At 35.2% G+C, this 11690-nt stretch overlaps 1 protein-coding gene across 1 annotated transcript in view; it reads left to right on the forward strand.

The window, feature by feature from the left end:
• Positions 1-7354, forward strand: part of Smp_160140 (transcription factor,putative) — a gene marked incomplete at its 5' end in the record, with an annotated part of 29499 nt that extends 22145 nt beyond the window's left edge. The window contains 4 exons of the mRNA XM_018790775.1: positions 577-809; positions 2789-3320; positions 4618-5101; positions 6275-7354. Coding sequence (XP_018646013.1) covers positions 577-809; positions 2789-3320; positions 4618-5101; positions 6275-6981 — 1956 coding nt within the window. The 3' untranslated portion in view covers positions 6982-7354. The remainder of the gene's footprint in view (positions 1-576; positions 810-2788; positions 3321-4617; positions 5102-6274) is intronic.
• Positions 7355-11690: the final 4336 nt, after the last annotated feature.

The raw sequence follows: 11690 nt of genomic DNA on the forward strand, positions 1-11690 counted from the left end.
AATGAGCTCATTTAAACATTCACTGAGGATTAGGAAGCACTGAAAAGCTATTTCATCCTAGATAAGACTCCATAACAGTCCGTATCTACGATCGCGCCACCAGGGATGGAACCATAAGCCTTCAGTCTTGCGCCTGAACACCTAACCTCAAGACTAATGAGCGGACACCCAGTCGTTAACACAAATGTGTGATATTACCTGGCGCGTAACTGTCTCGTACTCAACATGGTTAAACTCCACTAGTTACGGATTCCCACTAGAACTGCAGAATTACCTCTCGAAGTTAGTCATCAGTAAGCAATTGGTTGATTACTGCAGGAGCTTATGAAGATTTCTTCGATTTCGTTGTTAACATCATGGGTTTGTACAGTTTTCCTACTGATCGGTTTAAAAGTGACTTCGAGCGTATGGAGTCATTCTGAGAATCGCTCAATGCCGTACCCCTTGTACTTTTGGCCGTATTTTATTTTTCATGGTTAATTTTAGATAAATAAATAAAAATTCACAATAAAAGGAGACTTTTCATATTCACTTATGTTTTTCCCTACCTATTCTCTTTTACAATAAATATGTTAGGGTTCACCATTTCCTCCGAGCTCTGTTGAATCACTTCAGACAAAAGTATCAGTAGTTACATCAGATGATTTACCTATTCAAGAAGCAGTGAAATTATCTCCTAATGATTATTCCACATTAAAAAGAACGAATTATTTAGAAGATACGACAAATGTCATGAAATGCATGGATCCAAGACGAAAAGAAACAAATCCACTACATAGTTCGTTCGATCAATATACTCCTAAAATCCAGTAAGTAGATGTACTCTCTTGCCTCCAAAATTCTCAGAATATTATTGGCTTTTAGTTTTAAGAGACACTTAAGATTGTGAAACTAAAAAGTAAGTAATAATTATAAATGTTGTATTGTAGGGTTTAGGTGTGGACCGGTATCGGTTCACCTATCTATTCTACCAAAATTATCGGCGTAACGCAGTATTGCGGTCTTACCATGATACGACTACCTAGTCTATTAGATCTTACGTCGAAGTCACATTATTGTATATACTGACTCGTGCTTTCGTGGTAGTCAATAGTGTTTGTAATAACCCTTGAAGAACACATTTCGACTGGTAATCGGATTGTTTGGTTGTTTTCAGCTACTTTCTTCTCTTTTCATTCTTCTCAACCTTCTGCTCACAGACATTCCATATCTGTACATGGAATCGAATCCAAGTCTTATTTACGATGATCAGTGTTATTTTTTCATAAATATTTTTGTTAATGCCTGTGTGGGATGACCACATTATCCATTGACTGATGCTATTCACCTCCTATTACATAGTTATAGATCTCAAATTTGATTCTTGCTCAGGACAACGCCTTCATCATCATCATCTTGTGTTCTATGTGTATAATTTATCCTACATGGGGAAATTTTGATGAATATTGATGCTTATAGGATTTTAAAGGTTTTTCCTCATCCATCTGTTAATTTATTTCTATTGATTTAAATACATAAATATTGGTTCAAATTGGCACTAAAATGTTCCTGCGCTACACAACAAAAAAAGAGATTCTGAAGTAATATATAAAGGAAGATGAGTATGATGAAAAACAGGACATAACTGAATAAAAACTAGTGTAGAAAAGTGAAAATGATAAGGATAATGCCAGGGGGAAGCGGTTCAGCTAATAAAAATACGACGAAAAAGAATCCTCTCAGGTAAAGATGTTCCTCTCACTTTTATAAAAAAAAGTAGAAGGAAATTACAGCAGAACCACCGCTGGCTTCTATTCTGAGATATGTCCGATAAAGTCTCTATCCACTTTGTTGCACCATCTATAGGATCTCATCCAAGTAGTTGTGAAGCAACAATAAAGCCAGTCATGCACAGCATTCTTTCCTACCACGAAATCATGTCATACACTGATCACCTCTCTGCTTTTCCCAACCTATCTCATTGTTGACAAATCATTCACGATGCTGGATTCTCTGGGACGACATTCTCAATAAATGTCCAAGACACTAAAGTTGGCGTTTCAAGATGGTAACAGCAATTGGATTGTCGTTTCTGTCCCCGAACGTGTGTTATTAACATGATATTGACACTGAATATCAGCAAACCTTCAGAAACAACGACGATCAAATACAGAACGTCTCTTAAGATCCTCAACTCGGAGAGATCAGGTTTCACAAGTATAGAGAAAAACTCACCAACTGTTTACAGTCAGACTAACATCACAAAGGCGCCAAAGATGCCTGAAATTGACATCAGCCACTATGACTTTCATTACACCCATATTGATCTTATCAGTCACCTCACCACCAGCACTTACACAACTACCCAAATACACGAACTTCTTAACTACTTTTAAATGCTTACTACCACCTATTGAACCTTGAGTTACGTATCAAAAATTGAATTTTACCCAAGGTTAGCGTTTTCTTAACAAGGTTATTTTTTACGGGATGAGTTTGCTAATCTCATGCTCAAGTTTCCTCCTTTACCCGAGCTTGAAAGTGGTAGTAACCCTAGAAATAGGCATAATACATTTTAAATCCAGTGAGTAAAGCTTATCACTATGAAAATACACATATCTAAATAAATGTTGATTACTGTGAAAATATACTGTTGATGTCTGTGTGGGAGAGAAAATAGACAATTAGATATTTAGATGAATTTTATTAGAAAAAACACGTTTTACGTTGAATTGATTACATATTTACTTTAAGAAAATATCGAGTTAAATTTAAATTATTCATTTTCCGATATCTATTTTCCTCCTAGATCGAATTTCAAACGATTAAATGATCAGTCACTATTTGAACCATCTACACAAGATAGTTCTATTTCAACAAAATCACTCAATAGCTTTTCTCATTCTCCTAATTATCATCCACCATCCAGTGGTGTTTCAACAGGTCTGTTAGACCTACCTTTACCGCCAGCACAATTAATTAGTTTGCATAATAAGTCATCATTTGATTCACAAACAAATCACGAGAATAGTAGTTATTTATTGTCAAATCGAGAAAAATTCAATTCAAAACATTGTCTATTATGGTCTGGAATGTTGTCGTTATCAACACAATATTCTGGTCGTGAACATATGTTCAGTTTAGAGATTAATGTTTATCCTTTTGAATGTATTCAACCGAAAATATTAAATTATCCTAGTAATAATGATAGAAATGAAATGATCCAATGGGAATCTTTATTAATAGGTAAACAAACATCACTCGTTGTTAGTCGTGGAGTGAATTTAATCAGTTTACCAGTCTATTTAGGACAGACATTGTTAGATTCAACACATCCTAGAGTAAGTTAAATATGCTCATCTGACAATCTCTTTTTTATTGATTTCTTTCATTCTCGTACGATCATTAAGACCTTTTTCTCGTAAGTGAATCGCAAATTCATTCGACCATTAATTTAAAATATAAACGGTCATGACGAGAACTGAAAGTTTTGAACTGGGTCCTTGGTTGAGGTCATTGATGTGTACTTCCAATGAGTCCAGTAGTAAAACAATACGGTTATCCAGTGTTTTTAGATTTCAAGTGATTCTTTAATTAGCATTGATCCGGGAAGTATGAACTATCAATCGGTTAGTTTTAATTTACATGAAACTATACATTCAGATTGTTCTTTCAAGTTCAGAGTAAAGCTTACTGAAATACAAGTCGTCTAGTGAGGTAAAAGCGCCCTTGACTTTAGCAAAAAAACAAGAACATTTATCTTGATAGATTTTATTAGAAAAGACGTAAATCCAAAAATTTTCAAAAAAGTAGATATATAATACCAGAGACAAATTGTTAATAACTAATTCTATTATCTTTCTAATTATGTAGATTTAATCCGTGTGCCTATAAGAAATTGTCTATCTTTATGTAATTACTTTGGTCGTGATTAAAAGTGAACGACTGTATGTTTCTGATTCATAATAAATATTTTTTATGTGGCACCATTATCCCAAAATTTGACTTGTAAAATCAGTCGTCTGAACCTCGCTAACTCTAACTCAGCCATGACTCAATCTTCCATTATCTTCTTTACTGTAACAGATTCGTGAAAATTTTCGGGTTTTTTTTCTTGATATGCATCATGGACTTATCTTAGGTAGACAGCTATTTCAAACTATGAAGTACAAAGCAATTGTTTCGTCCTGGTATGAGGCTAGTCTACCGTAATGACTTATTTCCAAACATAATTACCGATGTTTTATTGAGAAGTTGTGACCAATGTAGTTCAACCGTGTCGTATTAGAGGAAGTCATTCATTAATGGAATCGAGACATAATTGTAACATATCACGAATTTATTAGAGTCAAACATACCAACCCACTTTACATATCCAGGCCACCGAAGTCAATGTCTCAGGATGGTGATAATTCAATTAATATCATATTATGTGTTGCATATATATATATCCCTTCTTACCGATGTTTGTGTGTTCAAATAAATAATTAATTACTCATCACGAGATCTGACAGTCATGAGTTCATAAACCATCGTTAATTTCCTCTCTTTTTCCCCCATTCATTTATTCATCTTTATTGCTTTATTGTTGTTGCTTGCTTCAATGTAACTCTTCTATTTTTCTGTTTGTTTATTTAGGAATTGTTTGCACTTCGTGTTACACCAAGAACTAAACAAATGTCTCATATCTATAAAGATATATTTAATCATTTAAAAGAGATCAATGCATGTGGTAGCTTAGAACCGCGTTTTCAGGGTATAAATGATTGTTTACTCTATCCATTGATAGGAAATACTCATTTAAAAGATATACTATTACCGGTGAATTTGTTATCGAAATTCCAGTTAACCGGGTGTGATGCCACTGTAGAAAATCAACTATTAATTATATTGACTAGACCAATCAATGTGACATCAAATGCCGAAAATATTTCACATCCTGTACCATCTTTATTATCATCATCATCCTCACCGCCAATATTGAATCCTGATCAAGAGACACCAAGCAATACAGAAGAAATCGCAGTTAATTTGCCATCAGATGATAAATTAAGTTCATCTTTGTTTAATTCATTGTCGAAAGACCCTTACGTACCAACTCCTGTTCAGTTTAATAAAGAAGGTATTAATATATTTCTTTACAAGTGTTTTGCACTAAATTATGATAGAATCCAAATTTTGAAAAGGTCTCACCTTGTCTCCATTTAAAAGTTGAATAATTTCATTGCTTGTCACATATTTTTTGTTCGTTTTATATCCTTTTTTCGTATAAAGATCCATTTAAGTTTACAGGAATCTGTTTGTTATAAACACAATCCAGGAGTTGTTACAAATCGTCTTGCCATTCTTGTCTATTTCTCTTCTAATCTACTATTACAACATACAGGTAGCACTCTAGTGTAGGTGGTGACTGGATACGCGTAACCTTTGTTTCAGTTACCTTAGTAAGCACATGTTTACAATCGCATCAACTGATTTACAACCTTCACTCCCCCAACTTAAGTATTACTCACTTTATGATCCCACTATATGCTATGAGCAATCACTTGAACCAATTCAATATTGTTTTAGTCAAATATGTTATTGTTGAAATACTCAAACTACGACTGACTTGCTATTGGCCTTCATTATAAGTAGAGAACTGAACAATAATTATTACTCTACAGTGACGAGGTAGTGTACTTGATAGATAGTTTGTTGCCATCCTAGGTTTGGGTAGACAAAAGGAATTCTATCGACAGTCTTCGACTAGACTAGCTGACCGAATCTTGTATGTATGTAATCTTGAATGTGAATCAACTAACCAACCAAAACAGTCAATGGAAGTCACGCTGTATTCTGAATCAATAGCTCAGCTAGTGGTTAAAGCATTTAAGTCTTCAACATCGAAGCCAAATACACGAATCCGTACATGGTAAATACTTTCATTTGATAAAAGTATCTCAAATTACCTAAGATTGAAATATGTGAACAATTGATTTTCGGCTCAGTAATGGGATCCGGTAAACGGTTATTTCATCAAGTTTGTTAATAACGACCATCACGTTTCTTGTCATTTATAATGCTATTGTTGAACTTGTTGTCAATCAGTCATATTTTAGCAAATCTTTCAGTAACTTCCAATCTTTGACTTCAGTATTAAAAATTATAGTTACGAGAATTCGAGGATAAAACATTTTCACCATCTCCTACATTCAACATAGAGCTTCAATTAATAGTTCTTCAGAACAGTTATATGTATATTTATTTTGTAAAATCTCTTAAAATCCTTATATTTTATTATTTCTTGTCCTAGCACTATCTACTGAAAATATAAAAATGGAGAATCAGACTGTTGAAACATCGTCAATAGATTCTGTTGGCGATATTGATCTACGTCCTTTCATTGCAAGTAATACTATCAACAATATCAACCAATCATTATATCCTACTCAACAATGGTGCTCAACATCTACTGAAGATGTTGATTATCGTAAATTAATCCCACAACTTCATTTTCATCCTGGATGCTCTACATCACAAAATGTATACAATAAGTCATCTCCACCTATAAATAATGATTACAACAGTAGTCATAATAGTAATAGAAGTGTACCCAGGTTTCGTGAAAAAACGACTTCCTTGTCTTCTAGTAAAAGAATACATACAATTAGACCTACTAATTACCAGCCAGTAGATTCGGCTCGTCACTTGTTACCTGACCCAGTAAGTAAAAGAAACTCATGTGTTACTCGTTCTCCTCTTCCGTCTACTAATCCACTACCAGTCACTATCAACATACAACGTTCGAATCCTTGCGCTCTCTTGCCTACACCATCTATCCTACCAGTACGTCGTCCATCTTCCTCTCCCTCATTATCAACACGTCGGTCATCGCGTAGGCCATCACCACGTCTATCGAGGTCTCCACGTCCTGTTAGCTCTCACAGGAAGCCATCTGTAATTGTTCATAGTTATGATCATCGTAATAATAAACATCGTCATTCACGTTTTCGTCATTAAAAGAAACTGATTTTTTTCAGATGGTTTTTGTGTATAGTTATTCTTATACTTCTTGCGTAAACACAATGCACTTATACTACTAGATATGTGTTCTTGTGCGACCTTGTGTGTATTTATTTGCGTCTTCAATATTGTTTTCCGATTAGCATTTTACTTTTCCACACCCGTTGATTGGTTCATCCATTAGCCCTAATCGTCATCACTGCAGTGATTTATTCGACATATTTCATGTGAAAACTCTGCCAATATTACTATTATTATTTATGTATTGTTCAGGAGTTTTCTGCTTCACACATAACTGTTACAATTATTCAACTATTATACACAAGATCAACAATCAGTGTTATATTTGTATGTAATTCCTCTCTCCCGCTAAACAATTTTTATAAACATACTGTATCCCGTGTGTGTAATTTTATTTTCTAAGACAGTTTTTTTGTGTCGTTTTGCAAGTACATATCCACCAGTGAGTACGTAATTTTGCCCATCCCTTACCTGTTACTTATGCCTTAATTATTTTTATAATTTTTCTTCATTTTTCATAAAATTTTGAATTTCAGAGTAACATGTTCTTTTCATCATCACTATTTCCTTCTTGGGTGTGTACAGTTTCAAACCTTTACAAGATAAGCAGAAATTTCACCTATTGGCTTTATTGTTTTTGCTTTTCTCTTGTGAATTCAATTATAGAGTTGCATAGTTTTATATCATCAATCCGGATTTTTACTACCATATCTCATTATATTATTATTATCAGTATAATGTTTATTAAATTAGTAGTCTAATGGAAAGATAACTCTACAGCATATATTCATGTGACTTCAGTTTATTGAGATCAATAAAGTTGAAGGGAAGTCAATAGATAACTTCACCAGTTCTTGCACACTGAAAATACTGATTGTCTGGGATGTAGTAGTAAAGCATGGACGTTAAATAAGTATTTCGTTGATCAGTTGGGTCTGTATATCTTGCTGATTAACCGTAGGTTTTTAGGTTCCTATTCATATTATGCACTAGGCAATCAAATGATCAGTAACTTACACTGAGCTTAGATTGAACATATGATTTTTTATACGGAGTCTAACAATAAAGTGTGGAGATGGTGTCCACCAATCAGCGACATGATATAAGGAAGACAACCTCAAGACTGATCTTTATCGTCGTCACTGCTATCCTTGGTGGTAGATAACATTCATTATGATTACCTCCTTTGTTTTGAAGGATGTTTTAGTGATTCTAATTCCACAAGATCCCCATCCTATAGGTGCTTTATATGATCCGTTGGACAGCATCAGAGCATTTTCTTCCCCATGACTAGAGTACAGTAGAATCCCTTCCGAAGCTAATATTTCCTGTCCAGCTTGAGTCTAATGCGTTTCACTAACTCCGAGCACCGACAAGCACCCCATTTCCGTAAATATTTGACTGGTCTCCCATATTCCGTGTACCTAAATTGTTGTTCTAGTTGCTGGAAGTGGCATCCGCCTCATGACTTTCGAAGAATCTCGGCTCTCACCAGGACGTTATAATTCTTCGGAGAGAATATCCTTCAGCTCGGATTGCAGAGTTTAAATGGTCTAGATTGTTTATCCTGGTCGGCGATCCTTGTCAAGGTTGTTTACCACGGGATGAAGTTACTGACCTCATTCCCAACCCTCCTTGCTTACCCGGGCTTGGGACTAAAAGTAACCCTAAAAGAGCTATAGGGAGACTTGGAAATATTCGTCGAGAAAATTCAATTTGTGTAAACGTCCTAGTAGATGAATCGGACTAGCTTTAAGTAAAACGAAACCAATATTCTGATTGAAGATGAACACTTTTTACGTCGCTGAATAAATTCCTTTGTCCAAACACAAGAAGACGCACAAAAGAACCAACTACTTTGTGCAACCGAGAAACAGGTGCTTTAGTTATTCTGAGGTCTACCTAGTAACATTTAACTGAGCCCTAGCCAAGCCCTTTATCATATTAATTCGGCTCCACGTTAGACAGCAAAGCACTGAGACGGACAATGCCGAAGTCAAGAATAACCAACGAAAAGCATTCAAATTATCTTCGAATTATCAGCCATAGGGGCACCAAGTTTCATTTCATTAGCGCGAGCCATGTACGATGCGACTGTAAAGTAATTAAGTATATTCAACCAGCGGTTTTATTCGATATAGCATGAACGTTATACGTGGATACTGAAACATATTTACCAAATAACTTTCTTCCTATTACATCTTTTACTTGATTACAGCAGAATACGGTATACAACTATCTTCACTCAAGCGTTTAGAACCTCATAGTCACAACAAAAAACGAAAAAAGCAAGGTAAGCGATTATAGAATGAAAGACAAAAATGTACAGGAAATCTGGAGTTTTTATTATTTTTAGTGTCGGCTATAACATCATTATAATCCGGCCAATAAGCAGGTGGGAAAGTTAAGCATTTTTTCATTCACAGCATGTCACGTTGGTACTCAAAAATGTGATATCAGGTTTTGATTGGATAATATCTTCGGCACTGTTAGAGCCTCTGGAAGCTCCGTCGTGTTCTTTATAGTTGTCTCAGCGTTGCGGAAGACCAGTTGCTATCTATACTTCATGTTATGGTATTTCAGATTTCGAACAATCCCAATTTTAATGACACCTGACATAATGACATACGTAGCATGTTTGCAGGTGTGGGGTTTGAAGTACAGAGGACAGTGAGTGATGAGAATCCTCCCAACTACGTTTTTTCATGATCTCATGGCGAAAAATTATTAATATTGTCAGGAGCAATCTTAGGGGCACCAGAAATTTAGTCAAGAACTACGATAAAGACAGCCCTAGCTTCCAACTTTGGGTAAAAATTTATCGATTCTGAGAAACCCACTAAAATGTCCTGTGATTCTATGAACAGTCTCATTATTTTACATAGACTGGAATTTTTCAGAAATGGCCCGTAGTTGTACTTATGCCTTGGCAATATTCTCACATTCCCTTAGTTGAAATCACTAAATATCTACCGCCTCAATATTTCGACTTACAATTTCTTAAGGATATCCGTAGAAGTGACTCTAAATTGGGCCACACTCTGAACGGAAATCATGTTTTCCAATAACTCATATCATTATAAACGTATGATTATCTACTGGTAACCTTCAGCAAAACCAATAGTCGCATAATGAGCGCTCCTCACTCAGTACCACCTTACAAATTTTGCTTAAGCGAACAAAAATTGAAAATCGATATTTTGATGAATGTAGTACGAATAATCTTTTTAAAACTGACATCCTACTTATGCACTACTATTACCACAATATACCACAAAAATAAAAGAACTTGAACGAATAAAGTACTGTCTCACATATTTACAGGTATCAGTCTGGAAAGAAGACTGAGGTTGGTTTCAAAATCAGAATATCAGACAGGCATAATCAGGATACCATGTACGAACTCTACGTAACGCCGTAAAACGTTCGTATCAATCTTAAAAGTGACTCATGATTATGTTACCCACTTTAGTGCCGAGTATAACTTGTCTAATGTAGATTAAGACCTTGACGCGATAGGCTGACTAGCTTAGCCTTGAGGTTAGTATATGTGAGTTCAAAGTTGGCTAGAAAAACAAAAACTATTCTACCACCTGATTGACTGACAGGCACGTGCGAGAGAGAAGACAAGACAACTGGAACACTAATTGGTTTATTCCAATTCCGATCTGGTACTCGAATTCTATTAGCGTAAAAAGATACATGAATAAAAAGATGACTAACCCGACCACAACGTACAACAATCAGGAAAATACAATTACGTCCAAAACTGGGAAATTAGAGTAGAAAATAGGATACACAAGATTACGTCTAAATTACAATAGCTTTGGAACAGAAAAGGCTATGGCAGTGAATTATACATCAAACGAAAGTTCATGATCTGTAGAATAGACTAGGGGCAAAAGTAAATGTTACCGTTTTACAAGCTTTGAATCAAATGAAATAACGTCCCCAAAAATAGCTCCCGTAGTTTGTTCAGGCTTCTTGTTTCACGGTTCACATCAGATTGTATACATTTTGGTCATTTTCAAACTCTGAGAAAGTAACTTTAACGTCGTACACGTGAATCGAACAACCCAACTGGCAAAAATTATGCACCAACATTATTAACTTTGTACAATTATTAGAAACTAAGCACACGGAAACGCTGGATGCTGTGAAGGCACATTAAATGACGGACAGAATGGGACAGAGTGAAAACACTTGCCATGTCATAAGGAGATGCTTAAAGTGATGCGCATCCAGTCATTCTATTAATAAACAACGTGCTCCGTGAGTGTATTATAAATCTAGTCTCGATATCTTAATATTGAAATGGTACCATTATTGTCACTGAAGTGCTGTGTCTTAGACACTTTAGTCAATGCATGTTAAGCTGGTCATGTCTACTACTAGACAGTACGTGGATCTTAAACTCTAAGAATTCTGAAAATAACAGTGATTTTCTAGCAATCAAGACATATTAATTATTTTGAGCATTCTAGAACTTTGGACAAAAAATGTCCACGTACTGTTGAAAAGATCGAATTTTATGTCATTAAATTCAGCTTTTGGTTACCTAGCGTTCAGAAGTGAAACCGCAGATTATGGGCAATAGGGGACACATGATATTGAGAATAGTTATTTACAGGTAACAGAATGCTCAACTGTAATTGCTTACGATATACGGGATCAATGTATCACGA

This window comes from Schistosoma mansoni (assembly GCF_000237925.1).
Source record: "Schistosoma mansoni, WGS project CABG00000000 data, supercontig 0037, strain Puerto Rico, whole genome shotgun sequence".
In the NCBI taxonomy this organism is placed as follows: domain Eukaryota; kingdom Metazoa; phylum Platyhelminthes; class Trematoda; order Strigeidida; family Schistosomatidae; genus Schistosoma; species Schistosoma mansoni.